At 44.8% G+C, this 26,844-nt stretch overlaps 1 protein-coding gene, 1 long non-coding RNA gene and 1 pseudogene across 2 annotated transcripts; 2 read left to right on the plus strand and 1 right to left on the minus strand.

The window, feature by feature from the left end:
- Window positions 1–1,594: 1,594 nt before the first annotated feature.
- On the minus strand, window positions 1,595–9,382 carry LOC136529033 (uncharacterized). The gene is made up of 3 exons (XM_066522063.1): window positions 8,706–9,382; window positions 2,964–3,110; window positions 1,595–1,920 (listed from the first exon to the last, which is right to left on the minus strand). The coding sequence occupies exons 1-3, from the start codon at window positions 9,334–9,336 to the stop codon at window positions 1,859–1,861; spliced, it is 840 nt and encodes a 279-aa protein (XP_066378160.1). The 5' UTR covers window positions 9,337–9,382; the 3' UTR covers window positions 1,595–1,858.
- An 11,986-nt stretch (window positions 9,383–21,368) lies between these two features.
- Window positions 21,369–23,048, plus strand: LOC136529256 (uncharacterized). The gene is made up of 4 exons (XR_010777241.1): window positions 21,369–21,895; window positions 21,972–22,004; window positions 22,402–22,438; window positions 22,641–23,048. It is a non-coding gene; the product is annotated as an uncharacterized lncRNA (long non-coding RNA).
- A 1,851-nt stretch (window positions 23,049–24,899) lies between these two features.
- On the plus strand, window positions 24,900–26,168 carry LOC136525689 (uncharacterized; annotated as a pseudogene).
- The last annotated feature ends 676 nt before the right edge of the window (window positions 26,169–26,844 follow it).

A 26,844-nucleotide genomic window follows, 5' to 3' on the forward strand; every position in this document is an offset into this window, starting at 1 on the left:
ATATTAAATACGAATATTATTAGGTAAATCATATCATATATTTTCATAATATAAACATATTTACAAATATAAATATTGATATAATTTTCTATAAATTTAGTTAAACATGAGATTTCCTAACTCTTTTAAATGTGAGATGGACACTTATTTTAAACCGGAGGAAGTATCTATTGTGCTTTTTTTAGAAATTAAACTCTTTCAAATTTGATAAGACAAAAATAATATCGATATTTATATATACAAATAAGTTAATTATAAATTTATATTTCATAATTAATAATATACTAACATTTATTGCATAGTATAAATCAATACTTTTATATATAAATTTAAAAATGTTTTACCCCCGACGAATGAATACTTCTTGTTTCATTTCTGGCTTTTGAGACAGAGGCTTAGGAGTGTTTGCGTAGGATCTCTGGTTGGCCTATAGAGAGGTGAATAGGCCTGTCAAAATAAATACTTAAATTTTTATCAAATTCATCATGCGGCACTACCACTCTGGAGGGCGGCACTGTCGGACTGCAGCACTACCGGGCCAGAGCAGCGATACTGCTGCACCTGTAGACAACTTCTAGTCATAGTTCAAAATCCGTGAATGAAAACTTAGATCGAAGAAATTTTCTAGCTTACTGCAGGTATGACAATCATAGATCAAGAGCTAGAAGTAGTAGAAACACCACACACAAATAGATCAACTAGAAACCCTAGAAATCACCTCAACCACAATGTCATGCAAGTAATGTAAATCAAGCACAAGTGACACAATGATTTATCCCATGGTTTGGCTCGCCACCAAGATTTGCCTACCTCTACGTTGTTGAGATTAGCCACTAAGGCTTCGGGCTTTCCAACCTTTCCTCGTTCTCAAGTCAAAAGACATAGGCCATGTTTAGTTTCTAAAATTTTTTGCCTCCTATAGTAAAAGAGCATGTTTGGACACATGCATGGAGTACTAAATGTAGATAAAAAAAAACTAATTGCACAGTTCTCGTCAAAATCGCGAGATGAATCTTTTAAGCCTAATTAGTCTATAAAAAACCTTAAGTGCTACAGTACCCACATGTGCTAATAACCGATTAATTTGTATCAATAGATTCGTCTCGCAGTTTCCTGATGGGTTCTGTAATTTATTTTTTTATTAGTATCAAAAAAACCCTCCCGACATCCTTCCGACACATCCGATGTGACACCCAAAAATTTTCACCTCTCCAACTAAACACACCCTTAACTCTTAAGATGAGGGGCGAGTTTACTAGCTTCAAGAGATGGTTACAAACCTCCCGGAGCTGCCACATAAGTTGGCAAGCTCCATAGGTGACGCTCTAGCTGGCTAGGAGTCAAGCTCCAAAAGTAACAAACACAACCGTCGACCAAAACGTGATCCAAGTGCTCTTTAGAGTTAGAGAATCAACGGAGTTGCTCTCTAATCGAGTTTTAGAACCTTTTCTCTCAAGGATTGATGGGGACATCAATGGATTTGCTTGGGGACTGTAACAGAACCGACCAATTATACGAAATTAAGTAAGAAAATCATCCGCCAGAGCAGATGCTTTAGCAAACTTAAGCCCGTATAACTCGGTAGTCCGTGAAATCACGAAGGATTTCAAACCAACTCGTGTCCCAGCCATGATCGTAATAAGTTTAGCGGTCACCAATCACATATTACATAAAAGTTTGCATAACAGATATATCAGAGTTAAACATAGTTATTACAAAACAAGTTCGAATAAAAAGTAGCGGAAGTCATTTGTTTAAAACCACACACACTCACACGGAGTTCAAATATAGTGCCAGCGAATGATCATCTCCAACAAAAGCATCAGATGAGACGTAAGGAATGACCATGCCCATGGTCCTAAGCATCACCCATCGCAGGATACAGGCAGTTGATACAGTAGCCATAGTACATCTGCCCATCTGCAACAAGTGGGAATAAAACCCTGAGTACGAGAAGGTACTCAGCCAGACTTACCCGACATAACCGAAAATAAATGACACCAAGGATTATGAAGGGCTTTATAGTGGGGTAGCTGACTCATTTGCAAAAGAAGCATTTTTAGCATTTCAAGAACCTTTCTAAAAGCATTATTGCCAAGTTAATTATTATTAACCTGTCCACTAGATTTGCACCTATACTAGAGTAAACATGTGATTAAGCAGATAATGATAACCAATGATCATTAAGCAACTTCCATACCGTCATATTCATTATAACTGTCCAAGTGTTCCATAACATTTACTACGATGAAGTCACTCAAGTCAAGTGCTCACTATCCAGGAGCGATGGCGATTCGAATCGATTCCTAACCAGCTGGTGATTTATTCCTTACACAAACCTCACTCACCCGCTAAAGTGAGATATTGATCACCGAGCCAACTTTCCAGGTATCTCGAGTTTGCCAGGAACCACATGTACCCGGGGGCCGACCGACTGCACTTTGGTCTTATCATCTCGCCCCCGTGTCCTACCACACCTGCTCGGTACAGTGCGCTGCGGGCAATCTACTCGGCCCGAAAAATCTCCCAGCTTCGCGGTCGGAAGGTACTTTATCCGGCCAGCTAAATGTAAGGCATGCGTTCAACATGACTCGAGGCCCAACAACGGTCGGTCCTTAATCGACACAGACGGAAACACTACAGTTCAAAACTCTGCAAGTCTCCGTCCGGTCTCCACTTCATTTAACACCTTAGTTATACCATGACTTCATAGTCATCCAAGCAGATCCAGGTAACCACCTATAGCTCGCAGGTGACCGGAAATCACCCGACTTCTACCGGTCTAAGCCAGCTAAGCATTGACTCGACTGCGGATACCAGGGTAACAAGGATATAGTATAACAAAGGTAAACAAGGTATAATGCAGCAACGGTTGCAAACAACTCCTGAACGTAATGCATCAATTAAAGTAAAGCATTTAATTAATTAATTGCAAACCGGGAGAAAAATGCTCCGGGGCTTGCCTCTCTCGAAGGAGCTCGGACGGTGATCGGGGCACTCCGGAAGTTCCTCAACGTCCTCCTCGTCGGCTTCTGGCACTTCCTGCTGCTGCACCTCGAGCTGCTCCTCTGGCTCCTCGGGTATGACGACCGGGTTCTCGGTTTGCGATCCTGTATGATGCAATGCGCGTAAATGATTATGCAAACGGTGCATCGAAGGAGATGAATGCAATGGATATGTTGAAATGCAAGGTAGTCAACATCATCTAAGAACTATACTACAAGCACATGTCATCTACTGCATTCTCTTCTACTACTAATATGTTAAGTTAACCTATCTTATGAAATGCTTCAAAGATACACCAAAGCTTTACGACTTTCTTAATCACACTTAAAGCGACACTGGCTTAAACCCTAGTTAATAATAGGTTTGAATAGCAACCTATATTTCTGATGCTCCTAAAAATCTGAGAAAATTGCAGTAGCATACTACTACCCTAAACAGACTACCATAAAAATTTCATGGCATTTGGATAAGTAAACCATCCTACACAAAAATGACAAGCTATAGCATGAAAATGAGCATGAAATTACTTTGTACTATGAAAAGTGTCAAACAACAGAATTAATATTTTTCCTAGGTTCTTCATAGCATATAATGACTGTACAAAAATTACCACATGCATGTTTTATACAAAGTTTGCTCTCTATCAAAAATAACAAAAATCAGCCCTTAAAGGCACTTGAACTACACCTCCAAAGTTTTCCACAGCACATGCCTGAAACATATTTTCCTTAGGAAGTACATGACATAAGAAGATTAACAAACTTGGAATCATATTTTTCTGAAGCCTATATATTTTTCTACATATTTTTCAAGTTATCAGCAATATTCAAGATTAAATAAAATCCTATAGAAAAGTATATCAAACATGACATGCAATAATTTTCCCAAGTAGATCTGGTAATAAGGAACCTAGAAAAATTTGTTTCAACAAATTTGGAGCAACTTTGAGTATCCAAATATTTTGCAAACCATTTCTGTTTTCAAATAAGAATGAATAAATTGAAAATCAATTCTTCAAAACTCTACTGGGCCGGCCCGAAGGGAACAGCTGGCCCATGGCCATCACCGGCCTGCGCGGCCCGAGCGCGAGGGAGGGGGAAACGGCCCAACAGGCGTCAGCCCCCCGGCCTGGCTCGGCCTGGCCAGCCGAGGCGAGGTGCCTCGCCGGGGCGCGCGCTGGCGCGGCGGCGCGGCTCGGCCAGCGGCCAGCGGCCGTCTCCGGCCACGGCAACGCCAGCGAGCGAGCGCAGGAGACGTGCGAGGAGAAAGCGAGCTCGGTAAGGTAGCTATGCGAGGCTGGAGGGGGAAAGGAAAACGAATTCCATGGCGGCCGAGCACAGCGGCGCCATGGCCGTCGGCGGCGAGACGCGGGGAGGCCCGACCTGTGCTCGGAAGACGGAGCAAGTTCGAGCACGACTTCGAGGAAGGCGAGGCGGAGCTCGGGGCACGAGGAATTGGAGAATGGCGCGGTGGTGCGGGAGTTGGACGCCGGCGGAGCTCGAGCGCGGCGATGGCGGAGCTCGGGGCTCGCGGCTTTGGAGGAGAAAGGGGAGGAAGTGCGGGCGCGAGTGAGCGAGTGCGCAGGGCACCAGCAGGTGAAGGCGGGCGCGGTGCCAGGCCACGACTGCCGCGCGGCGGGCGACGCCAGCGCAGGGCGGCCACGCGGCGGGCAAGCTCTGCCGCGGTCGGGACACGCGGCGCGGCACGTCAGCGAGCAGGCGCGCGGAGGCAGGCCAGCGCGGCGCTGGGCTGGGCCGGGGCACGGCGCGCGCGAGGCGTGCGGGGGCTTCTCTGGGCTGGCTTGCGGGGCTGGGCCGGAAAGGAGGCGGCGGCCCGCGAAAACAGAAACATTCTTTTCAATTTCCATTTTCAATAAATTTTCAAATAACAGTTTTCAAATATTATTTTGAGCAAGAAAATGACCTCTTTTGAAAATGTACCAAAAATGAAAGTTGATTAGAATTTAATTCCCTACAACTTTGCTTTTATGACCAAAGTCCAATCCTATCTAGATTTTAAATTATAGAATCAAAGTTAAATTTTAACTCAAAACCCTAATTTTGGGAATTTACTTTGGAAGCAAAATTTTGAATTAATTTAAATACAAACCTTGCTCCAAAAATTGTGCTAAACAATTCTAGATGATTTACAAGCCTAACCAACAATTTCTACTCAACTAGCAAGCAAGAATCAGAGCAAAACAACTCTAATAAGTGTATGCATCATTTTCTTTTCACAAACATGTTTCGTATGTTTCGAAGTAATGTTTCAGTTGTTATATGCAAGATTATGCGTGTATGAATAGGATGCTTGATGATGCACGATATGTATGATTAGCAATGCCTAAATGCAGGCATAACACCGGGGTGTTACAGCCCTCCCCCCTTATAAAAATCTCGTCCCGAGATTTGGGTTACGAACCATTTGTTATAAAAATCTTCATAAGCCTTTTGTAGATACTCTCCTGTTTCCCAAGTTGCATCTCCCTCATCATGATGATCCCACTGTATCTTGTAAGTTTTCACCACACTATTCCGAGTAGCACGTTCCTTAGTGTCTAACACTCGGACTGGTTGTTCACGATACACCAAATCTGATTTGAGTTGAATACCTCGAGGTTCTATTCTTTCCTCCGGAACACGCAAACATTTCTTGAGATGTGATACATGGAAAACTGGGAAAACTGTACTCATTGTCTCAGGTAACTCTAACTTGTAGGCTACCGGACCTCTTTGTTCCAAGATCTTGTATGGTCCTACGAATCTTGCGGCAAGCTTTCTTCGGATTCCAAACCTTTTCTTCTTCATTGGTGTGACTTTCAGATAAACATAATCACCAACTTCAAACACAAGGGGTCTCCTTCTTTTGTCCGCATAGCTTTTCTGACGTGATTGGGCAGCTTTCATATTCTGCTGAATAATCTGAACTCTCTTCTCGGCTTCTTCTACAAAGTCAATGCCATAATACCTTCTATCTCCAGGTTCGACCCAATTCAATGGTGTTCTACATTTTCTACCATATAAAGCTTCGAATGGGGCCATCTTGATGCTTTCTTGATAACTATTATTATAAGAAAACTCAGCTAACGGTAACCATGACTCCCATGATCCCTTGGAAGACAATACACAGGCTCTCAACATATCCTCCAAAACAGCATTTACTCGTTCAGTCTGACCATCTGTCTGAGGATGATAAGCGGTACTGCGAATCAAACTAGTTCCTAAGCCTTTGTGTAAATGTTCCCAAAAATGAGCCGTGAACTGTGAGCCTCTATCAGATATTATGGTCTTTGGTATACCATGCAACCTCACAATTTCTGCGACGTACTTTTCGGCATATTGAGGTGGTCGATAAGTGGTTTTGACAGGTAGGAAATGAGCGGTCTTTGTAAGACGATCCACAATTACCCAAATTGAATCATGTCCTTTTTGAGTAGTGGGCAAACCCGTGATAAAATCCATACTGATATCGTCCCACTTCCAACTAGGGACTGATAAGGGTTGCAACATACCGGCAGGTTTCATGTGAATGGCTTTCACTCGACAACATGTGTCACATCTGGCAACATATGCTGTAATTTCTTTCTTCATTTTGGTCCACCAATAGCGAGATCTTAGTTCTTGATACATCTTACTACTTCCAGGATGGATAGATAGCTTAGACAGGTGAGCTTCATCCATGAGTTTATTCCTAAGCTCTCGATCCTTGGGAACCACAAGACGGTTGTCAAACCACAACACGCCCTGTTCATCCACTTTAAAGTGTTGAGACGGCTTTTCTTTTATTTTCTCTTTGATGTGGAATATCCCCTTGTCAGTTTTCTGACCTTCTATTATCTTACTCTCCAAAGAGCAACTAATCTGAATACTATTTAACACAGCAGGATGCATTAGATCGAATCCATCTTCAAGTAATGGCTGCACAGTCAAGTAATGTGACTTCCTGCTCAAAGCATCTGCCACTACATTGGCTTTACCAGGATGATATTGCACATTTAAGTTGTAATCCTTGATCAATTCCAACCATCTGCGCTGTCTCATGTTTAATTCTGGTTGGGTAAAGATATACTTAAGACTCTTGTGATCCGTGAAAATGTTGCACACGTTACCAAGTAGGTAATGTCTCCAAATTTTTAGGGCGTGCACAACTGCAGCAAGTTCAAGATCATGTGTTGGGTAGTTGACCTCGTGCTTTCTCAATTGACGTGATGCATAAGCTATGACTCTCCTTTCTTGCATAAGTACACAACCCAATCCAGTTTTAGATGCGTCGCAAAACACATCGAATGGTTTCTCGATATCTGGTTGTGCTAGAACAGGAGCAGTGGTCAACAATTTCCGCAAAGTGTGGAAAGCTGCTTCACACTCCTCTGTCCACACAAACTTGCGATCCTTCTGTAGGAGACTCGTCATCGGTTTGGCGATCTTTGAGAAATCCGGTATAAAGCGACGGTAATAACCCGCTAGTCCTAAGAAACTTCTAATCTCAGGAACTGAGGTCGGTGCTTTCCAATTCATAACTTCTTGCACCTTACTTGGATCGACTGAAACTCCATTCTCTGACAGAATGTGACCAAGGAAAGGAACTTCCTTCAACCAGAATTCGCATTTGCTAAACTTAGCATACAATTGATGGTCTCTAAGTCTGGTCAAGACAGTTCTCAGATGCTCTTCGTGATCTCTCTCATTCTCGGAGTACACCAGAATGTCATCGATGAATACTACCACAAACTTATCCAATTCTGGCATGAAAACTGTATTCATCAAGAACATAAAATATGCGGGAGCATTTGTCAAGCCAAAAGACATGACAAGATACTCATACAACCCGTATCTGGTGGAAAAGGCAGTTTTTGGTATATCCTGTGGCCTAATCTTAATCTGATGATAACCGGATCTCAAATCTATTTTTGAGAACACCTTGGCCTTGGATAATTGGTCAAACAGAACATCAATATGTGGCAAGGGATATTTATTCTTGACGGTCACAGCATTGAGTGGCCTATAATCTACGCACATTCTCAACGTGCCCTCTTTCTTTTTCTTCACAAACAAAGCTGGACATCCCCATTCAGACTTGCTTGGCCGAATAAACCCCTTTTTCGACAAATCTTCTAATTGCTTCTTTAGCTCAGCTAACTCATCGGGAGGCATCCGATAGGGCCTTCCTTGAAATCGGAGCTGTTCCGGGGACTAACTCAATTCCAAACTCAATCTCCCTATCTGGCGGAAGACCAGGTAGCTCATCCGGGAATACGTCCGGGAATTCACACACTACCGGAATCTGATGAATAGGAATGACTGCCGTAGCACATGTAACACTTATAAGGTCTGTTCTCCGAGGCAATGGTACTTGGAAAGTACCCTCACCCAGGGGATCCTTAAGGGTAAGTACTCGACTTCCCGCATCTATGACTGCTCCCCAATCCTTCATCCAATTCATCCCTATAATGACATCCAAGACTAACCCAGGCATAACTATCAAGTTCACTCGGAACTTCCTGCTACCTAATTCAAGGGTTGCCCCTCGAACCATCTGGTTGGTCAAAACATCAGCCCCTGCTGAACTTATACGGTAACCATAGCCCAATTCTGTGCATAGTTGTTCATGTTTCTGTGCAAATGCTTGACTCATAAAAGAATGCGATGATCCAGAATCAAATAGAACAACTGCAGGGTTTTCATTGACAGTAAACTTACCAGCAGTGACGGGCTCTCCCTCTGGAATTTCATCCACTGTTGTACTGTGCACTCTAGCATTATAAGTCTGCTGCTTCTTCTTGGGCGGGTATGGACAAAACCTCGAGAAATGACCGGGTTGATCACAGTTATAGCAGGGTCCTCTCACTGTCCCGGCAGATCCCACAGCTCCCTTGGAACTGCCTTGTACCGCAGTTGCGGCTGCTTTGTTGGGCTGTACTGCCATCTTGTACGGCTTTTGAGGTCCACGGAAATTCTGGCTTCTTGGCTGAGGTGGCCTGAATCTAGCGCCAGGTGCCGATGGGCGATAAGGAGGACGACCTCCCATAGGTGCTCTAGCTTGAGACGGCCCACCTTCGAAGGCTCTCTTGCGTGTCTTGGCTGCGGTGCTGGCGTTGTTATTCTTCTCCTGCTTCAGACAGTCACTGATGAAGTCGTTGAATCTGACGCGGTTGTTGGTACCAACATGCTTCATCATTTTTGGATTGAGACCCCTCTTAAAACTGGCTATCCTTTTGGCATCTGTGTCAACCATGTCGGGAGCATAGCGACACAAGTTGTTGAAGGCATGCAGGTATTGCGTCACGGTTTTGGTACCCTGGTTCAATGCCAGAAACTCTCCCAACTTCATTTCAGTCAGCCCGGGTGGAATATAGACTCCACGGAAGGCCTCAGCAAACTCTCTCCAAGAAATCTAAGCATTTGGAGGGAAGGTGGTGCGATGGTGCTTCCACCACATTCCCGCCGGTCCTTGCAATTGAAGTGCAGCATACTCCGTTTTCAGCACCTCAGTCATTCTCAACACACGGAATTTATCTTCCATCGTGTTGATCCATTCCTCAGCGTCGAGTGGCTCTGTTGCTTCCTTGAATACGGGCGGCCTGGTGTCCATGAAATCTTTGAAGCTGCTGTACTGGTTTACTCCCATGCCACCGCCTTGATTGTTACCACGTTGCACGTTGTTGGCTATGGTGCGCAGAAAATCTTCCATGTTCTTCTGGGATTGTTCCGCATTGCGCTGACTCCCGAGCAGCTGTGCGAGAAACATCTCGGGGGTAAACGGGGGAGGAGGTGGCAAATGCGGTTCATGGGGAGGCTCATTGTTGTTGCCATGATTTCCTCCACCACCACCAGTCCCTGAACCGTTAGCACCGGGCTCAGCGGCTTCATACGTGGTTCGGCGAGTGTTTGTCATCTGCATATTTCAGCAACAAGTAATGATTGAGTGGAGCTGTAATAATTGCGAGTGAAGGAAAAATTATGCCGTACTGAATTTACTGGAGAGAATAAATTCATACAATAAAACAGAGGCACAACAATCGCAATTCCAATTAAAACAACAGCACTTAATCGGATTACTTAAACGGCAAACATCGCGTCCATACAATCACATTGCCAGCATACATACACTGGACTTTTTATGCGTTCAGATATCGCATTCGAAAATCAAGTTCCAAACACATGCCAATTCTCATACGTTCGAAGCAACATACGATAGATTACATGCCAACAAAAGAAAGGTCATCGCGACAAGACCTAGATACTAGCGCAAGGCAACTAGCCTACTCCTCGGGGCCATCGTCGGGATCGGAGACGTCACCATCGCCTCCAGGTGAAACTGCAGGCTCCTCCTGGTCGTCGTCGTCGATGTCCATGCCAGCGGCATTCGGTGGAGCATATGGGCCAACCCCATTGTAGAGCGCGTGAAACTCCTCGTGCAGGTTGCCGTTGTATTCCTCTAGCTCATCGACTCTCTGCAACAGAAGGTTTCTTGCGTTCCAGGCTTCATTCCTTTCCTGAACCAACTGTCCAATCATGCGGTCTGCATTGTTGTTGGCTTGAGTCAACGTATGCACTCGCTGCATAGCTCTATCACCTCTCTCAACCGCCTGATCTCGCTGTAAGTTCATATCAGCCAACTGCTCCTGCAAGCTAGCTATGGCTCGTGCCTGTCTCTTCTTCTGCTTCTTCCCTTTGAGCTTATCCTCACTACGCAAGCCAGTCAAAGTCCAGTAGGTACTCTCGAGACCCTCATACGCTCTGATGGCGGCGAACATAGCACTCATTGCCTGGTTGTCGCTAGCCTGTCCCTCAGCTGGGCCTCTGACTAATGCGCTTCCTTGAGGCTGAACCCAAATGGCATCACGAGGATCATCCCTAGGAAAAGTACCAGCTAAAGCTGCTGCAAGCTCACTGGGAAATCTGCTCATAATGTCCCTGATGACACGGAAGGCTGCTCCCTCTGCACCCTCAGCTGGAGTGCGACCCTCAAACTCCAAATGCCAACCATCCCAATCTGGAGCATCACCAAGAGCAGGAACCGTGATCTCCACCACTGCAAGTCCATCATCTGCTAACTGGCTCTCATTCCAAGAGTACACCGGCTCTTGACCCTCTGGGTACCCCACATCATGGAGCACTCTCCAAAGCAAGGTCGGCATGCCAAACTCGCTCAAGAAGGTGTCCAGTGGTGCGGTGCTCCCTCAGGGCCAACGGACGTCGGGGTGCTCTTCCTCCGGTGGACTTACGGGCGGTCTGCTTCGTGCGGGCCATCTGTAGCAAAAGTTCTCTTATTACTTCGGGGAAACATATTTTTGGTGATACACTTTTATCAAAATGAGATAATCAATTTATAAGGGGAGGTATGCATGGGATGAATGAGATGCACAAGTAACATGATGTATGTACGGGTCGTACGTTCTCACAAACTTAGGAAATAAATAATTTCTAACGACTAAGTCGGTGGCATACAACGATCTCTCAATACGTAGTTAATACGTTCTACACGATAGCGTTGTTATGTACCTGCAGAAAATTCATTTCAGCCCCATTCCCAATGAATGCATAAAAGCAGTAAAGTTTTATCTACACGCTCTACACGAATCCCCAGATACGTGTACAACGGTAGTAACTACCCGAACCATCGTCCTATTGACGGCATCGCCTCCACAGACGGAAGACCCATACATGAGATACCTTTGTAAAACATGCGTAGAACATGTAATTACTCCAGCATCATATAAGCATTCACCCTAGATCGGCGGTGCATCCGATCATGCTCTCACAACTCACACTTACCGAGGCGTAGAGGCAAATGATCCATTCATTACCACTCAACCAAGTGGCACTCATACAATAGCACGCCGTATGAGCGACGAAAGAGAAATATGATGCAAGAACCCCAGTCAGTACTTAATTAAGCCACCTAAAGTCCTTAACTGGGCATAAAGGATCTGATCACTGGCACACTTTAGATTTTGAAAATCACGTTTTTCAAATGCCTTTTTGTTTTAAATACACTTGTGAACAGTAACACGCTAAACCATGCTCTGATACCAGCTGTAACAGAACCGACCAATTATACGAAATTAAGTAAGAAAATCATCCGCCAGAGCAGATGCTTTAGCAAACTTAAGCCCGTATAACCCGGTAGTCCGTGAAATCACGAAGGATTTCAAACCAACTCGTGTCCCAGCCATGATCGTAATAAGTTTAGCGGTCACCAATCACATATTATATAAAAGTTTGCATAACAGATATATCAGAGTTAAACATAGTTATTACAAAACAAGTTCGAATAAAAAGTAGCGGAAGTCATTTGTTTAAAACCACACACACTCACACGGAGTTCAAATATAGTGCCAGCGAATGATCATCTCCAACAAAAGCATCAGATGAGACGTAAGGAATGACCATGCCCATGGTCCTAAGCATCACCCATCGCAGGATACAGGCAGTTGATACAGTAGCCATAGTACATCTGCCCATCTGCAACAAGTGGGAATAAAACCCTGAGTACGAGAAGGTACTCAGCCAGACTTACCCGACATAACCGAAAATAAATGACACCAAGGATTATGAAGGGCTTTATAGTGGGGTAGCTGACTCATTTGCAAAAGAAGCATTTTTAGCATTTCAAGAACCTTTCTAAAAGCATTATTGCCAAGTTAATTATTATTAACCTGCCCACTAGATTTGCACCTATACTAGGGTAAACATGTGATTAAGCAGATAATGATAACCAATGATCATTAATCAACTTCCATACCGTCATATTCATTATAACTGTCCAAGTGTTCCATAACATTTACTACGATGAAGTCACTCAAGTCAAGTGCTCACTATCCAGGAGCGATGGCGATTCGAATCGTTTCCTAACCAGCTGGTGATTTATTCCTTACACAAACCTCACTCACCCGCTAAAGTGAGATATTGATCACCGAGCCAACTTTCCAGGTATCTCGAGTTTGCCAGGAACCACATGTACCCGGGGGCCGACCGACTGCACTTTGGTCTTATCATCTCGCCCCCGTGTCCTACCACACCTGCTCCGGTACAGTGCGCTGCGGGCAATCTACTCGGCCCGAAAAATCTCCCAGCTTCGCGGTCGGAAGGTACTTTATCCGGCCAGCTAAATGTAAGGCATGCGTTCAACATGACTCGAGGCCCAACAACGGTCGGTCCTTAATCGACACAGACGGAAACACTACAGTTCAAAACTCTGCAAGTCTCCGTCCGGTCTCCACTTCATTTAACACCTAGTTATACCATGACTTCATAGTCATCCAAGCAGATCCAGGTAACCACCTATAGCTCGCAGGTGACCGGAAATCACCCGACTTCTACCGGTCTAAGCCAGCTAAGCATTGACTCGACTGCGGGATACCAGGGTAACAAGGATATAGTATAACAAAGGTAAACAAGGTATAATGCAGCAACGGTTGCAAACAACTCCTGAACGTAATGCATCAATTAAAGTAAAGCATTTAATTAATTAATTGCAAACCGGGAGAAAAATGCTCCGGGGCTTGCCTCTCTCGAAGGAGCTCGGACGGTGATCGGGGCACTCCGGAAGTTCCTCAACGTCCTCCTCGTCGGCTTCTGGCACTTCCTGCTGCTGCACCTCGAGCTGCTCCTCTGGCTTCCTCGGGTATGACTGACCGGGTTCTCGGTTTGCGATCCTGTATGATGCAATGCGCGTAAATGATTATGCAAACGGTGCATCGAAGGAGATGAATGCAATGGATATGTTGAAATGCAAGGTAGTCAACATCATCTAAGAACTATACTACAAGCACATGTCATCTACTGCATTCTCTTCTACTACTAATATGTTAAGTTAACCTATCTTATGAAATGCTTCAAAGATACACCAAAGCTTTACGACTTTCTTAATCACACTTAAAGCGACACTGGCTTAAACCCTAGTTAATAATAGGTTTGAATAGCAACCTATATTTCTGATGCTCCTAAAAATCTGAGAAAATTGCAGTAGCATACTACTACCCTAAACAGACTACCATAAAAATTTCATGGCATTTGGATAAGTAAACCATCCTACACAAAAATGACAAGCTATAGCATGAAAATGAGCATGAAATTACTTTGTACTATGAAAAGTGTCAAACAACAGAATTAATATTTTTCCTAGGTTCTTCATAGCATATAATGACTGTACAAAAATTACCACATGCATGTTTTATACAAAGTTTGCTCTCTATCAAAAATAACAAAAATCAGCCCTTAAAGGCACTTGAACTACACCTCCAAAGTTTTCCACAGCACATGCCTGAAACATATTTTCCTTAGGAAGTACATGACATAAGAAGATTAACAAACTTGGAAATCATATTTTTCTGAAGCCTATATATTTTTCTACATATTTTTCAAGTTATCAGCAATATTCAAGATTAAATAAAATCCTATAGAAAAGTATATCAAACATGACATGCAATAATTTTCCCAAGTAGATCTGGTAATAAGGAACCTAGAAAAATTTGTTTCAACAAATTTGGAGCAACTTTGAGTATCCACATATTTTGCAAACCATTTCTGTTTTCAAATAAGAATGAATAAATTGAAAACAATTCTTCAAAACTCTACTGGGCCGGCCCGAAGGGAACAGCTGGCCCATGGCCATCACCGGCCTGCGCGGCCCGAGCGCGAGGGAGGGGGAAACGGCCCAACAGGCGTCAGCCCCCCGGCCTGGCTCGGCCTGGCCAGCCGAGGCGAGGTGCCTCGCCGGGGCGCGCGCTGGCGCGGCGGCGCGGCTCGGCCAGTGGCCAGCGGCCGTCTCCGGCCACGGCAACGCCAGCGAGCGAGCGCAGGAGACGTGCGAGGAGAAAGCGAGCTCGGTAAGGTAGCTATGCGAGGCTGGAGGGGGAAAGGAAAACGAATTCCATGGCGGCCGAGCACAGCGGCGCCATGGCCGTCGGCGGCGAGACGCGGGGAGGCCCGACCTGTGCTCGGAAGACGGAGCAAGTTCGAGCACGACTTCGAGGAAGGCGAGGCGGAGCTCGGGGCACGAGGAATTAGAGAATGGCGCGGTGGTGCGGGAGTTGGACGCCGGCGGAGCTCGAGCGCGGCGATGGCGGAGCTCGGGGCTCGCGGCTTTGGAGGAGAAAGGGGAGGAAGTGCGGGCGCGAGTGAGCGAGTGCGCGGGCACCAGCAGGTGAAGGCGGGCGCGTGGGCGCGGTGCCAGGCCACGGCTGCTGCGCGGCGGGCGACGCCAGCGCAGGGCGGCCACGCGGCGGGCAAGCTCTGCCGCGGTCGGGACGCGCGGCGCGGCGCGTCAGCGAGCAGGCGCGCGGAGGCAGGCCAGCGCGGCGCTGGGCTGGGCCGGGGCGCGGCGCGCGCGAGGCGTGCGGGGGCTTCTCTGGGCTGGCTTGCGGGGCTGGGCCGGAAAGGAGGCGGCGGCCCGCGAAAACAGAAACATTCTTTTCAATTTCCATTTTCAATAAATTTTCAAATAACAGTTTTCAAATATTATTTTGAGCAAGAAAATGACCTCTTTTGAAAATGTACCAAAAATGAAAGTTGATTAGAATTTAATTCCCTGCAACTTTGCTTTTATGACCAAAGTCCAATCCTATCTAGATTTTAAATTATAGAATCAAAGTTAAATTTTAACTCAAAACCCTAATTTTGGGAATTTACTTTGGAAGTAAAATTTTGAATTAATTTAAATACAAACCTTGCTCCAAAAATTGTGCTAAACAATTCTAGATGATTTACAAGCCTAACCAACAATTTCTACTCAACTAGCAAGCAAGAATCAGAGCAAAACAACTCTAATAAGTGTATGCATCATTTTCTTTTCACAAACATGTTTCGTATGTTTCGAAGTAATGTTTCAGTTGTTATATGCAAGATTATGCGTGTATGAATAGGATGCTTGATGATGCACGATATGTATGATTAGCAATGCCTAAATGCAGGCATAACACCGGGGTGTTACAGGGACTTAAGGTCAACAATGGAGGGAGAGAGAGAGCTCCTGCTCTATTTTGGACGTGCTGAAGTGAGGAAGAAGAGGCAGTGTACCATTGGGAAGAAAGAGGAAGGATATAAATACCTCTAGCCCCAACAGTCACTTAAGTCACGGCAGTGCCGTGGCTTAAGTGTGGCAGTGCCACATTGCGACAGTGCCTCTCTTCAAGTGCGGCAGTGCCGCACCACACAAGACAGCAAGTGTAAGAGTAAAGTGTAGATTGTCTTGGCTGTGAATCTAAAGATGTATGTGTATATTTGAGCACTTGGTAGCACATATTAGCTTAAGCATTATGTCCCCCTTTATAGTATGACTTTTCCTATACTCTAATTCAAAATATAAAAGAATTTAAACATCTTTTGAGTTTGAAGCCATCTACATTTGTAATTGGAGGCTCCTTCATTTCGTATAGCATCCTCGAACATGAATTCCCTACTTATCATCTCGATAAATCTCATTAGTTCTCTAATTGCGTGGTCATTATTATCAAACCTATAATTAGGGCTTGATTGCACTTTCAATCTCCCTCTTTTTGATGATTGATGACAACCCAATTAGAGCTTAAAAACATATGAAATAAATACTGAGATTTTTGAGCCTTGGGTGTAGGGCCTCTCCCTAAGTATGTGAATAGAGAATTGAATTCTCAAATTGGCATAAGAAGCTAAGATTCATATTTTAGTGAAAGTGATGGGGATCCCTCTACATCCATGCTTCTGTGGGGTGCTGCATACTGTGTCAGGTATATAAAACATTATGCAAATGATAGTTTATGCACAATATAGTTTGCTGTTGCAACTGGGTGCGGTAGTGCCGCATGTGTGGTGTCTGTTCTGATCTGTGTTGTTATAGTAAGTGCGGCACTGCCGCACCAGAGCGCCACACTTCGACCACTCTGGTGCGGTAGTGCCGCACTTACTGTAACAGCACAGATCAGAACAGACATCACACATCATGTGATACATATAAAGATATATATTTTAGCACAATTGTATCACAAGCGACATCATAGATTAATATATGTCCATATCCCACACATATAAAAAGTATTTAAGTAGCATTATTACATAAATAGAGTTTCTAATGGACTCTCAAACGCCTTGGTGTAAGGGTTGACTTGTGAATAACAATCATTGCAACCTTCTCATCCTCTTTACTTGTGCTCTCTTTAGTTGAGTCCCATTCATGCCCAATATGAGCCTCTCCCATGTACTTCTTGCTCTTTTACGATCGGCCTTCTCCTCTTTCTTGTCCTTCTTGTATTTATTGTCCTTGATCTCATATGGACACTTGGCAATGAAGTGATCGGTGCTTCCATAATTGTAGCATGTCCTCTTTTTCTTCTTTGGAAAGCTTTTCTTCACTACCTTGTAGCCTTGCTTCTTTAGGCCCTTGTGATATCTCTTCATAAAGAGAGCAACATCATCAACTTTCTCATATTGATCATCATTATTTTCTCTTTCACTTGAAGATGATGTGGTCTCTACTCTTTCTAGAACTTGCTTGCTTGCTTTGGGCTTGCTAGTTGAAGCTTATTGGTTGATCTTGGATTTGCTTGTAGAGCCTTGCTTGCTTCATTTGTTGGCCTTGAGAGCTATATCTTTGATCTTGATGTCCTCTAACTTTGCTTGCAATTCTCTAAGTTTCTTCCTCTCATTTGCTTCTTCTCTTTGCATGTTAAAGGTCAAGATCCTCCCAAGTACATCTTTTGGTGTGAAGTACTCAAACTTCTTCTTATCTCTAATTAGAGTGACTATGGTCTCATTTCTAGGTGAATAAGCTTCCAACATAATCTTGACAACTTTGTGATCATCTAGCTCATCACAACCATAGCCTCTAATCTTGCACACCATCGTCATCAACCTATCAAACATCTTTTGTGGCCTCTCTCCATCCAAGATTACAAACCAGTTGAGCTTTGACATCAACAAGTCAATTATTGCCTTTCTCACTTTGTCAACCCCTTCATGTGCTAGGTGCAAAATGTCCCATATTTGTTTGGCAATATCAACTCCAATCACTCTATTGTACTCATCACCATCCAAGGCACTAAGCAACACACTTGTGGCTTGACTATTGAGGTGAATGATTCTCATCTCTTCTAGTGTTGGGTTCTTAGGATCAACCGGTGGCTCAAATCCTTTGCAAACAATCTCTCAAATGCTAGGGTGAAGACCTATAAGATAGGCTCTCATCAAGTGCTTCCACTTAGCAAAGTTAGTCCTATTAAAATAAGGTAACTTGCTCGCGGGCACATTGATGAAAGACCTCCGATCGTGGTTAGTCATAGGAATAGAAGAATAGTTAAAGGATACGGCGGCATATTTGTTGTTGTCGGCCTTGTCCTTTCCTTTCTTCTTATTCTTGTTCTCCTTCGACACTTGGTATGACTCATCATCATCTCCATCTTCGGAACTACTTGATATGCTTGATGATGCATTTGTTACCTTCTCTTCTTCTTTCTAGCTTCTCTTCTTTTTCTTCTTGCTTCTCTCTTGAGCCTTCTTTCTTCTTTCCTTTGCTTCTTCTCCTCTAACCGCTGCTCCTCCTTCTTCTCTCTTGCTTCTCTTTTTAGCTTTCTTCCTTCCTTCCTTTTTCTTCTCTCATTCTCATTGAGAGCTCATTCGGTATCGGTAGCCTCAAGATGTGGTAGTGTGGTGTTGCTTGTTGTTGACGAGCTCAACTCGCTGTTGTCCATATCGACATCAACCCGCTTTGCGCCACTTGTTCCTCCTCCAGGCTCCATACCTCACGCGGTGAAGTGTATATGAGGTAACCTATCTCCGATATCACTTGTAGGATCTCTGGTTAGTCTAGAGGGAGGTGAATAGGCCAATCAAAATAAACACTCAAACTTTTATCAAATTTACCCTGCGGCACTGTCGGGCCATAGCAGCAACACTGCTGCACCTGCAGACAACTTCGAGTCACAGTTTAAAATCCATGAACAAAAACTTAGGTCAGAGAAATTTTCTAGCTTACTATAGGTATGACAATCACAGATTAAAAGCTAGAGGTAGTAGGAACACCACACACAAGTAGATCGATAGAAACCCTAGAAATCACCTCAACCACAATATGTCATGCAAGTAATATAAATCAAGCACAAGTGACATAATGATTTTTCCCGTGGTTCGACTTGCCACCAAGGCTTGTTTACCTTCACATTGTTGAGGTTAGCCACTAAGGCTTAGGGCTTTCCAACCCTTCCTCATTCTTAAGTCAAGAGACTTTAATTCTTGAGATGAGAAGCGAGTTTACTAGCTTTAAGAGATGGTTACAAACCTTCCATGGCTGCCACACAAGTTGGTAAGCTCCACGGGCGACGCTCTAGCCAGCTAGGAGCCAAACTCCAAGAGTAACAAACACAACCGCCGGCCAAAACATGAATCAAATGCTCTTTAGACTTGGGGAATCAATGGAGCTACTCACTAATTGGGTTTTGTAGCCTTTTTCCTCAAGGATTGATGATGAAATCAATAGATTTGCTAGAGGGCTTGAGGTCAACAATGGAGGGAGAGAGAGAGAGAGCTCCTGCTCTATTTTGGACGTGCTGAAGTGAGGAAGAAGAGGCAGTGTACCGTTGGGAAGGAAGAGGAAGGGTGTAAATACCCCCAGCCCCCAATGGTCACTTAAGTCGCGGTAGTGTCATGGCTCAAGTGCGGCAGTGCCTCTCTTCAAGTGCGGCAGTGCCACACCACGCAAGACAGAAAGGGTAAGAGTGAAGTAAAGACTGTCTTGGCTGTGAATCTGAGAATGCATGCGTATGTTTGAGCACTTGGTAGTACATATTAGCTTAAATGTTACGTCCCCCTTTATAGTACGGCTTTTTTATACTCTAATTCAAAATATAAAAGAATTTAAACATCTTTTAAGTCTAAAGCCATCTATATTTGTAATTGGAGGGCTCCTTCGTTTCGTGTAGCATCCTCGAACATGAATTCTCTACTTGTCATCTTGATAAATCTTATTAGTTCTCTAATTGCGTGGTCATTATCACTAAAACCCATAATTAGGGCTTGATTGCACTTTCAGTTTGAGCCTGCTCCACTCTACGTTTCTACGTTTGTTAGCCAAACGGTTTCAGCTCTACGCACTCTGTTCGAGGAAAAAGGATCAAGTTGTGAAAGCACCTAAAGAGGTGCTCCACAAACTCTAGTCTTTTGTGAAGCTACTCGACGATAAAGTTTGTGGAGCAGTCCCAAACATCCCTTAACGTTCGATGACCATCTTCACTGTAGGTTCCTTTCATAGCACTTTTTGTTGAGATTTTTTTATCCATTTGATTAAAAGTACTATCGAACAAACACACAAGAGAACGATGAAGCCAGAACTAAAAAAAGAAAGTTGAAGCCGCTTTAGGGTTAAAGTCCAAGCCATATGATTTTTCTTGCCTTTTTGTTTAGAGAAATTAGCAATTCTTACTTTTTGAGTGAATGATTTATACTTTATGTGTTTGGCACTGTTCCGCTCTTGTTTTTCTAGCTCTGCTCCACGAACTCCACCATGGAGCAGCTTCATCGTGGAGTTTGTGGAGCAGGTGGTACTGTTTGGCACACAGCTCCGCTCCAACTCCAACGCAAATAGTCTATTATGTCCCTGATTCAAATTGCACTTGATATTTTCTGACAAGAATAGAAAACAAATGATAGAACATTAACAGAGAAATAAAATGGTCTAGCCGCAATAACTGCTGTGCAGCAAAGATGAACAACAAGAGTACTAATAAAAAACAACGAGCACTTGATCAAGCTGTAATTGTTGGCCTGCTGTTGCTTGTCGTTGAGGAAAAACTGTAGTTGTATTCTCCAGAAAAACAACTGGAACCAAAACAAGCAAACAGAGTAGCAACACAACTGCTCACGGAAGGCAGAGAAAAATAAAAGAGAAAATGGTGTTCTTGTCCTTATGTAAGAGTCTAATTGTGATTTTATTCTTGTTTTCTCAACTTTGTGATTTTGTCCTTGCTATTTTGAATTGAATCATCCGTTTGCCCCTGGTTTAGATGCCGTCAGATGGTCATGAAATAAATGAATTAAAAAAATTCAAAATCTAAAAAAACAAAGGCGAAAAGACCAAATTGCCCCTTATCCTTATATTCAGCCTCCATAATGAAACTGTGCCTTTCTCACAGGCGGCTGCATCGACCGGGGCATCGGGGGCATCCGGCGGCGGCGGCGTTGGCAGCGCACAGCGCGCGGTGCGGCAACGGCTCCCGGCGGCAGGGCTCGTCGCGCGCGGGGCGGCGGCGGGGCTCGGCACGTGGCGCGCGAGGGCCGCGGTGTCTGCCACTCCTTCTCCCTACGCTGGATGTGCTGCTGCCGATCTACCAGGCTACGCGGAGCCGCGGCTCCAAATCTTCTCCCTGCCGCCTCTCTCGCCGATTGCTGCTATTTCGCCTGCCGGGGCCCGCGCCTACGCCTACGCTCACCGGTTGGGGTGACGGCGGCAGGCGGCCTGTCTGCCAGCGGGCCCGCGCCTGCACGCTCGCTTGCCAGGGCGGCCGCGGCGACGGGCTGCCGGCCAGCGGGTCCGCGCCCCCTCGTAGCTGTGGTAGCGGCGGCCGGCCAGCATATCTCTGCCACGGAAGAGGCAGAGTATGAGGGACTGCCAAGGGAGCAGGAGGCGGCGTTCGTGGCGGACTCCGTCTCCCTCAGCGCGGATCTGAGTTGTTGATGTTTGCCTCTCTGCGCAGATGTCGTCGGCGGAGGCGAAGGCGGCGGTGGTCCCGGAGTCTGTGCTGCTCGGGCAGGGCCAGTTCGGCACTACGTACCTCTGCGTGGAGCGGGCCAACGGCAAGGAGTTCGCGTGCATGTCCATCCTCATCCCCGAGACCCACTCCCTCGGCTTGGGGCAAACAAAATCAATGGCACACCACTAGACCCTGCTTGGCCCAGGAGCAATCGAATGAAAATTTTAGGTATGACACAGAGGAACCACTCTATTCTTGCTATTCTTTAATAAATTGGAGTTCTAATTTTCTATGCTATGTGCAGATCCGAAATCAAGGCTACTTTGCTTCATTCCAGGTAATCTAATACTACCCAATTTTGTGATGTTTGAGTGGTAATTGGATCTACACCTTTCTTTCTTTTTTTTTGTTTTTCTATAGCTACTGCTTTCTACCCAGTAGCAGCAGCTGTAGGTCAAAGCACATCAGCCGGCTGATTTATAGAACTATGGATGCTGCCGCTGCCGCTACTGATTTTATATATCTATATAAGTGCTTGTCTCAGATTCACAGAAATCGGCTACTGATCCACATAGAACTATGGTGCTTGTCACAGAATAGCTATATGATAGGATCCTTTGCAATGCTCTTTTTCTTATATAAGTTGGTGATTTTCACCTTGTAAAGGAAGGGACATGCTATTTTCTTTTATGAAAAGTAATGCCTGCAAACTTATGTTTTTGCCCCTTATGCAGCTCGGCATTGATACTGTCCCAGTGCTTCTGCAAAAAGGTATTTCTTCATTTGCTGATGAGAGAATAGAGCATTTGAAAGAGGTAAAGCTCATATATGTACTATATCAGTATTATACTAGGGCTTTAGGAGGCTGCCATGGTGTTCTCACTCTGCTTTCATAGTCTTGGCACCTAGAAATTAGGCGTGTAATGCTGGGATATGCTGCTACAATATTAACAGCAAATCAAATTATATGCAGTTGCTTCAATAGCTCCGACGAGCTCACTGCAATTGGTCACCACCGTCGCCACTACAGGATGATTAGCGAGTGGTTGAAGTGGAGAAGGAAGCTTCAACATTGATAGATCATTATTATGATTTCCGAAGGTGGTCTCTGGTTTCAAATTTCCGAAGGCAGCTCATCCTCACTCTGCTTTCATACTCTGCGTACGCTTGCTCTTCCCCGCATCACCGCAAGGATGGCCACGCCGGCGCCTTGCTTCACGGCTCATCGGGAATGGCCGACGACTTCCTGTCTTGCTCTGACAGCTTGCCCTTGGAGCGTTCCGCACGGCTATAGGTACAGCCTCCTGGTCTTCCTGCGGAGACAGATTGCTACACCGCCGCTGTCTCGCGTAGGGACGACCATTGTTCCACCAGCAATGCCGATGCAGCGATCAGTACCAGCACGGTACCGTTGCCTATAATAGATTTTGGTGATGAAAACAGAAGCAAATGGGGCTCTGATATGGAAGCAACTTGTATGGCGGTTACTTTTGCTGAAAAACATGTACTGTATGACATTCCTATGTGGTAAGGTACTAAGGTTATCAGTGCATGCATCTACTTATACAGTTTGTTAACCGATGTTCTACATGCATTCTTATACATTGAAGATTTTTGGTCCCACACAAAAGATTATATCGAAATATTTCAAATAATTGCAAGTTGTGCCAAATATGTTTGACCAAATTTAATCAATTGTCAGCATACAATAAAAAAGTCTAATTCCAAATCAGGGTAAAATCACAATTATGCATAACAAACAGGGGCAAAATCGTATGGACATTCATGTCCTTTTGTATAAAGTTTAACACCGTTAGGGGTGGATGACGGAGCAGGGATAAACTGGTGCTTCGTGAATGGCACAGTAGGGGTAAATTCACAAAGTCAAAAAAATAGGGGCAAAATTACAATTTCGATACAAAACAAGGATACAAACGCAAGAGCTCCAAAATAAAATGGTCTAATGAATGGGTTTATTAATAAGTGGCAACTGGGGTAATTATCCATAGCTCTACATGGGAGTATAAAACTCCAAAAACTGAAGAACCACTTGAGATGCTCCCAAAAAAACGTGGAGTTGACTTCTAGCACTACCTTTTCTGTGGAGCGGAGTTTCTGGCTGAAGGGTGTTTGGCAACACGGAGCTGGAGCGGATCTAGAAAAATAGGAGCCGAACAGTGCCAAACACCCCCTAAATAGTAAAAATATTACCCCCTCCGTTCCTTAATATAAGCCATATAGTTTTTAGCACTAATATTAACGTACGGCTTGGGAAAGGATGTGAGGCCGAGAAAAAAAAGGAAAATCAGGCCATCTTCTCTCTCCCAATCAGATTGCTTCCTAAATCTAAGTGATTGGTTGGGGCATGTGCTATGTACGGTAGAAATATTTCCAAATTAATCGGCGTAGGAGCTGATACGTACCTATATTTTGGAATTTTCTTTAGAAATCTATATGGCTTATATTAAGGAACGGAGGGAGTATTACTTATAATAAAAAATATTATTAAATTAATTACAGAACATATTTAGAGACATAGTTGTTAACATTATTTATATAAATTTGATTAAATTTAAAACTTGTTTGACTAGTATAATTTTTTTGGTGAGCGTGCGACTACACTATTCGCAAGGTTTTTTTTTCATCGACGCACTCAATGGCAGCCTTCTCGGGCTCTGCAATCCTGCCAGTGACAAATCAAATCAGTTCATCAGTCATATCTTTTTTTACGCAAGGCTAATAATACACCACATGACTGACTGTATAAATCCTTAAGGCACCTCTCAATCCATTCGTATTCGCATAGTAGTTACATCTTTATAATTATTACATGATCCACCTGCTCTTTCACATGTTTTTTTTTTCTTATGTTCAAGCCAGCTATTCTTCTCTCTCTTCTTTTTTTTCTGCTCCACCTCAGTATTCAACTTATTTATAGTTTATTATTATACTTGCTATAAGAAAACTTTTATTCCTCGCTTTGTCCTAAAATAATTATGCCTCTCAGCATTCAGAAGAGCCAACAATTTTAAGTTTAGTAAATTTATATAAAAAATATTAATATTATATACCTCTAAATATATTACTATAAAAATATAATAAATTCAGTTTTAATGGAGGTTTCACGATTTTCGACCGACTTCACCGACGCAGCGTGCAGACCCGTCGTGATGTAAGCCACGTATCCCAGGATTTCATCGTGCGGCCAGGGGAGGAACGGCTTCCTATTCCCATGGGCCTGGAGGCAATTGTTCACGGCGCGGCGGTCGATATCAAAGACGTATCTTTCCGAGAGCAATCTTGCGGCTGCAAAGATCACCGGTTCACTGGCTGCAGCAAAGATCACCGGTTCATCAGCGAAGCAGCCGCCGCCGACGGGGACGACTCGTACTACTAGCAGTGCTAGTGCCAAAGGTATTATTACTCGAGCACGCCCGAACTCTCAATCTCCCATTACGTGGTTTGTAACAATGTAAAGTAAGGCCTCGTTTGGAAACTCGAATTCCTTCGAGATTCCGGATTTTTTCTGTATGGGTAATTCATGAGGATATTATTTTAATTATCATCTTTGTTATTAGTGGAGGTTTTTTTTTTACCCTAAGTTTTGCTCCCCCTTTCTAAAAAAAAAGCCCTAAGGGGGCTATTGATGTGGATGCATGACAGGAATGGACCCTTGCGTCTACGACATGATGAAGAATCAGCGGGCGGCAAAGGCCGCGCAGGCGTCGGGAGTTACGGTGAAGAGTGAGCCTGACAGCAATACGCCGCTGTACGTCCGGGAAGAAGAGGAAGGTGACGGAGGACGCCGCGAAGCAGGGTCCGTCGCGCCCTGAGCCGAGCACGCCACATGGTCATGCCCAAGGCTCGCTGTCTGGCGCGTCACCTTTCCCGCCGGGTTTCTCCACCCACAAGTCATCGAAGATTACCCGTGAGCCTGACGGCACCTCCGACTGGGAGAGCGCACGGCAGATGCTGCAGAGCATCGTCACACCGGCGCTAGAGCAGACGTTCTCAGCGGCGAAGCCCTCCGACGTCATCGCCTCGAGCTACATGACAGCGCTACAGGTTTTTCTTTTCGCTTTAGTCCATTGCGACTCGTTTCGTGCATGTGTCATTCTAACCCGCTCTCTTGTCGTGGTCGTGGGCGACGCGCGCGCAGGCCGCGAACTACGCGTCGTTCTCGCTGGGCTACGCGCTGGAGCTCGAGGAGAAGCTCGCGGCGAGGGAACGCGAGGCGGACGCGCTGCGGCAGGAGCTGTCCCAGGCCAAGGCCGAGCTCGCCGGCGCGAAGAAGGCGGCCGCGGAGGAGCTGAGGAGCGCCGCGGAGGCTGCGGTGCGCGAGTTCCGGGGCTGCACGGAGCAGGTGCTCCGGTTCGCCGAGCACGCGCTGCCCGGGTACGAGAAGGGTATGGAGGGTATGAAACGTGCCGTGCTGCGCCGGTACCCGCACCTCGACCCGGAGCAGCTCGTCGTGCCGGCGGACGGCGGCGGAGGTAAGTAGCGCATTGCGTGACTGGCGTCGGATCGATGCTGAGTGGTTTTTTTTGGCGTGACTAACATCAGGATCATGCGCGCTTGGTTAGATGGACTTTATGTATCTAAATTCATCAGGCTAATCTCAGAGCACTCTCAATGCAGAAATTATTATAGTTTCTATGTACATTAATTGTACTATCACGTAAGCGTTTTGCTGATGTGGCAAGGTATTTATTGAAGAGAGAGACAGTAAAAATCATAAAAAACCAGCTCGAAGTTAGAAACCATGTCTACACGAGAACCAAGACATGAATGGATGTAATTGACAGAGAATGAGGAGAGAATGTATAGGATTGGATAAAAAATTATTATATAGAAACTATCCATTGAGATCATGATTTCTATACGTTGTGTCTATAAAAATCCATGAAAAAAAATCGCGCGCTATATAATTTAGCGGCGGCCACTCCTGGGAGCTATGCGCCGCTATAGCCGCGCTATAGCGCCGCTATAGCCGCAGCGTGAGATAGCTGCTCACGCTATATCGCCGCTATAGCGCCGCTATAGCGCGCTATTTATATACAGCCAGGCAAAAAAAATAATAAACAGTCCAAACAGGCAACATATTCATAGTTTCATACTTCCATACAGTCTAAACATCCATAAGGTTCAAATATTCAGTAGCTAACATGAAACAACAA

The sequence above is a fragment of the Miscanthus floridulus genome, chromosome 19, assembly GCF_019320115.1.
Source record: "Miscanthus floridulus cultivar M001 chromosome 19, ASM1932011v1, whole genome shotgun sequence".
Classification (NCBI taxonomy): domain Eukaryota; kingdom Viridiplantae; phylum Streptophyta; class Magnoliopsida; order Poales; family Poaceae; genus Miscanthus; species Miscanthus floridulus.

Coding starts and splice junctions, on each gene's coding strand:
- LOC136529033 (XM_066522063.1), bottom strand. CDS start 9,336: ATGAAGTTGGGAGAGTTTCTGGCATTGAACCAGGGTACCAAAACCGTG. Junction 3,111..8,705: donor GGGAGAGCCCGTCACTGCTG/GTAAGTTTACTG, acceptor TGCATCATACAG/GATCGCAAACCGAGAACCCG. Junction 1,921..2,963: donor TCCGAGCTCCTTCGAGAGAG/GCAAGCCCCGGA, acceptor CACTTGTTGCAG/ATGGGCAGATGTACTATGGC.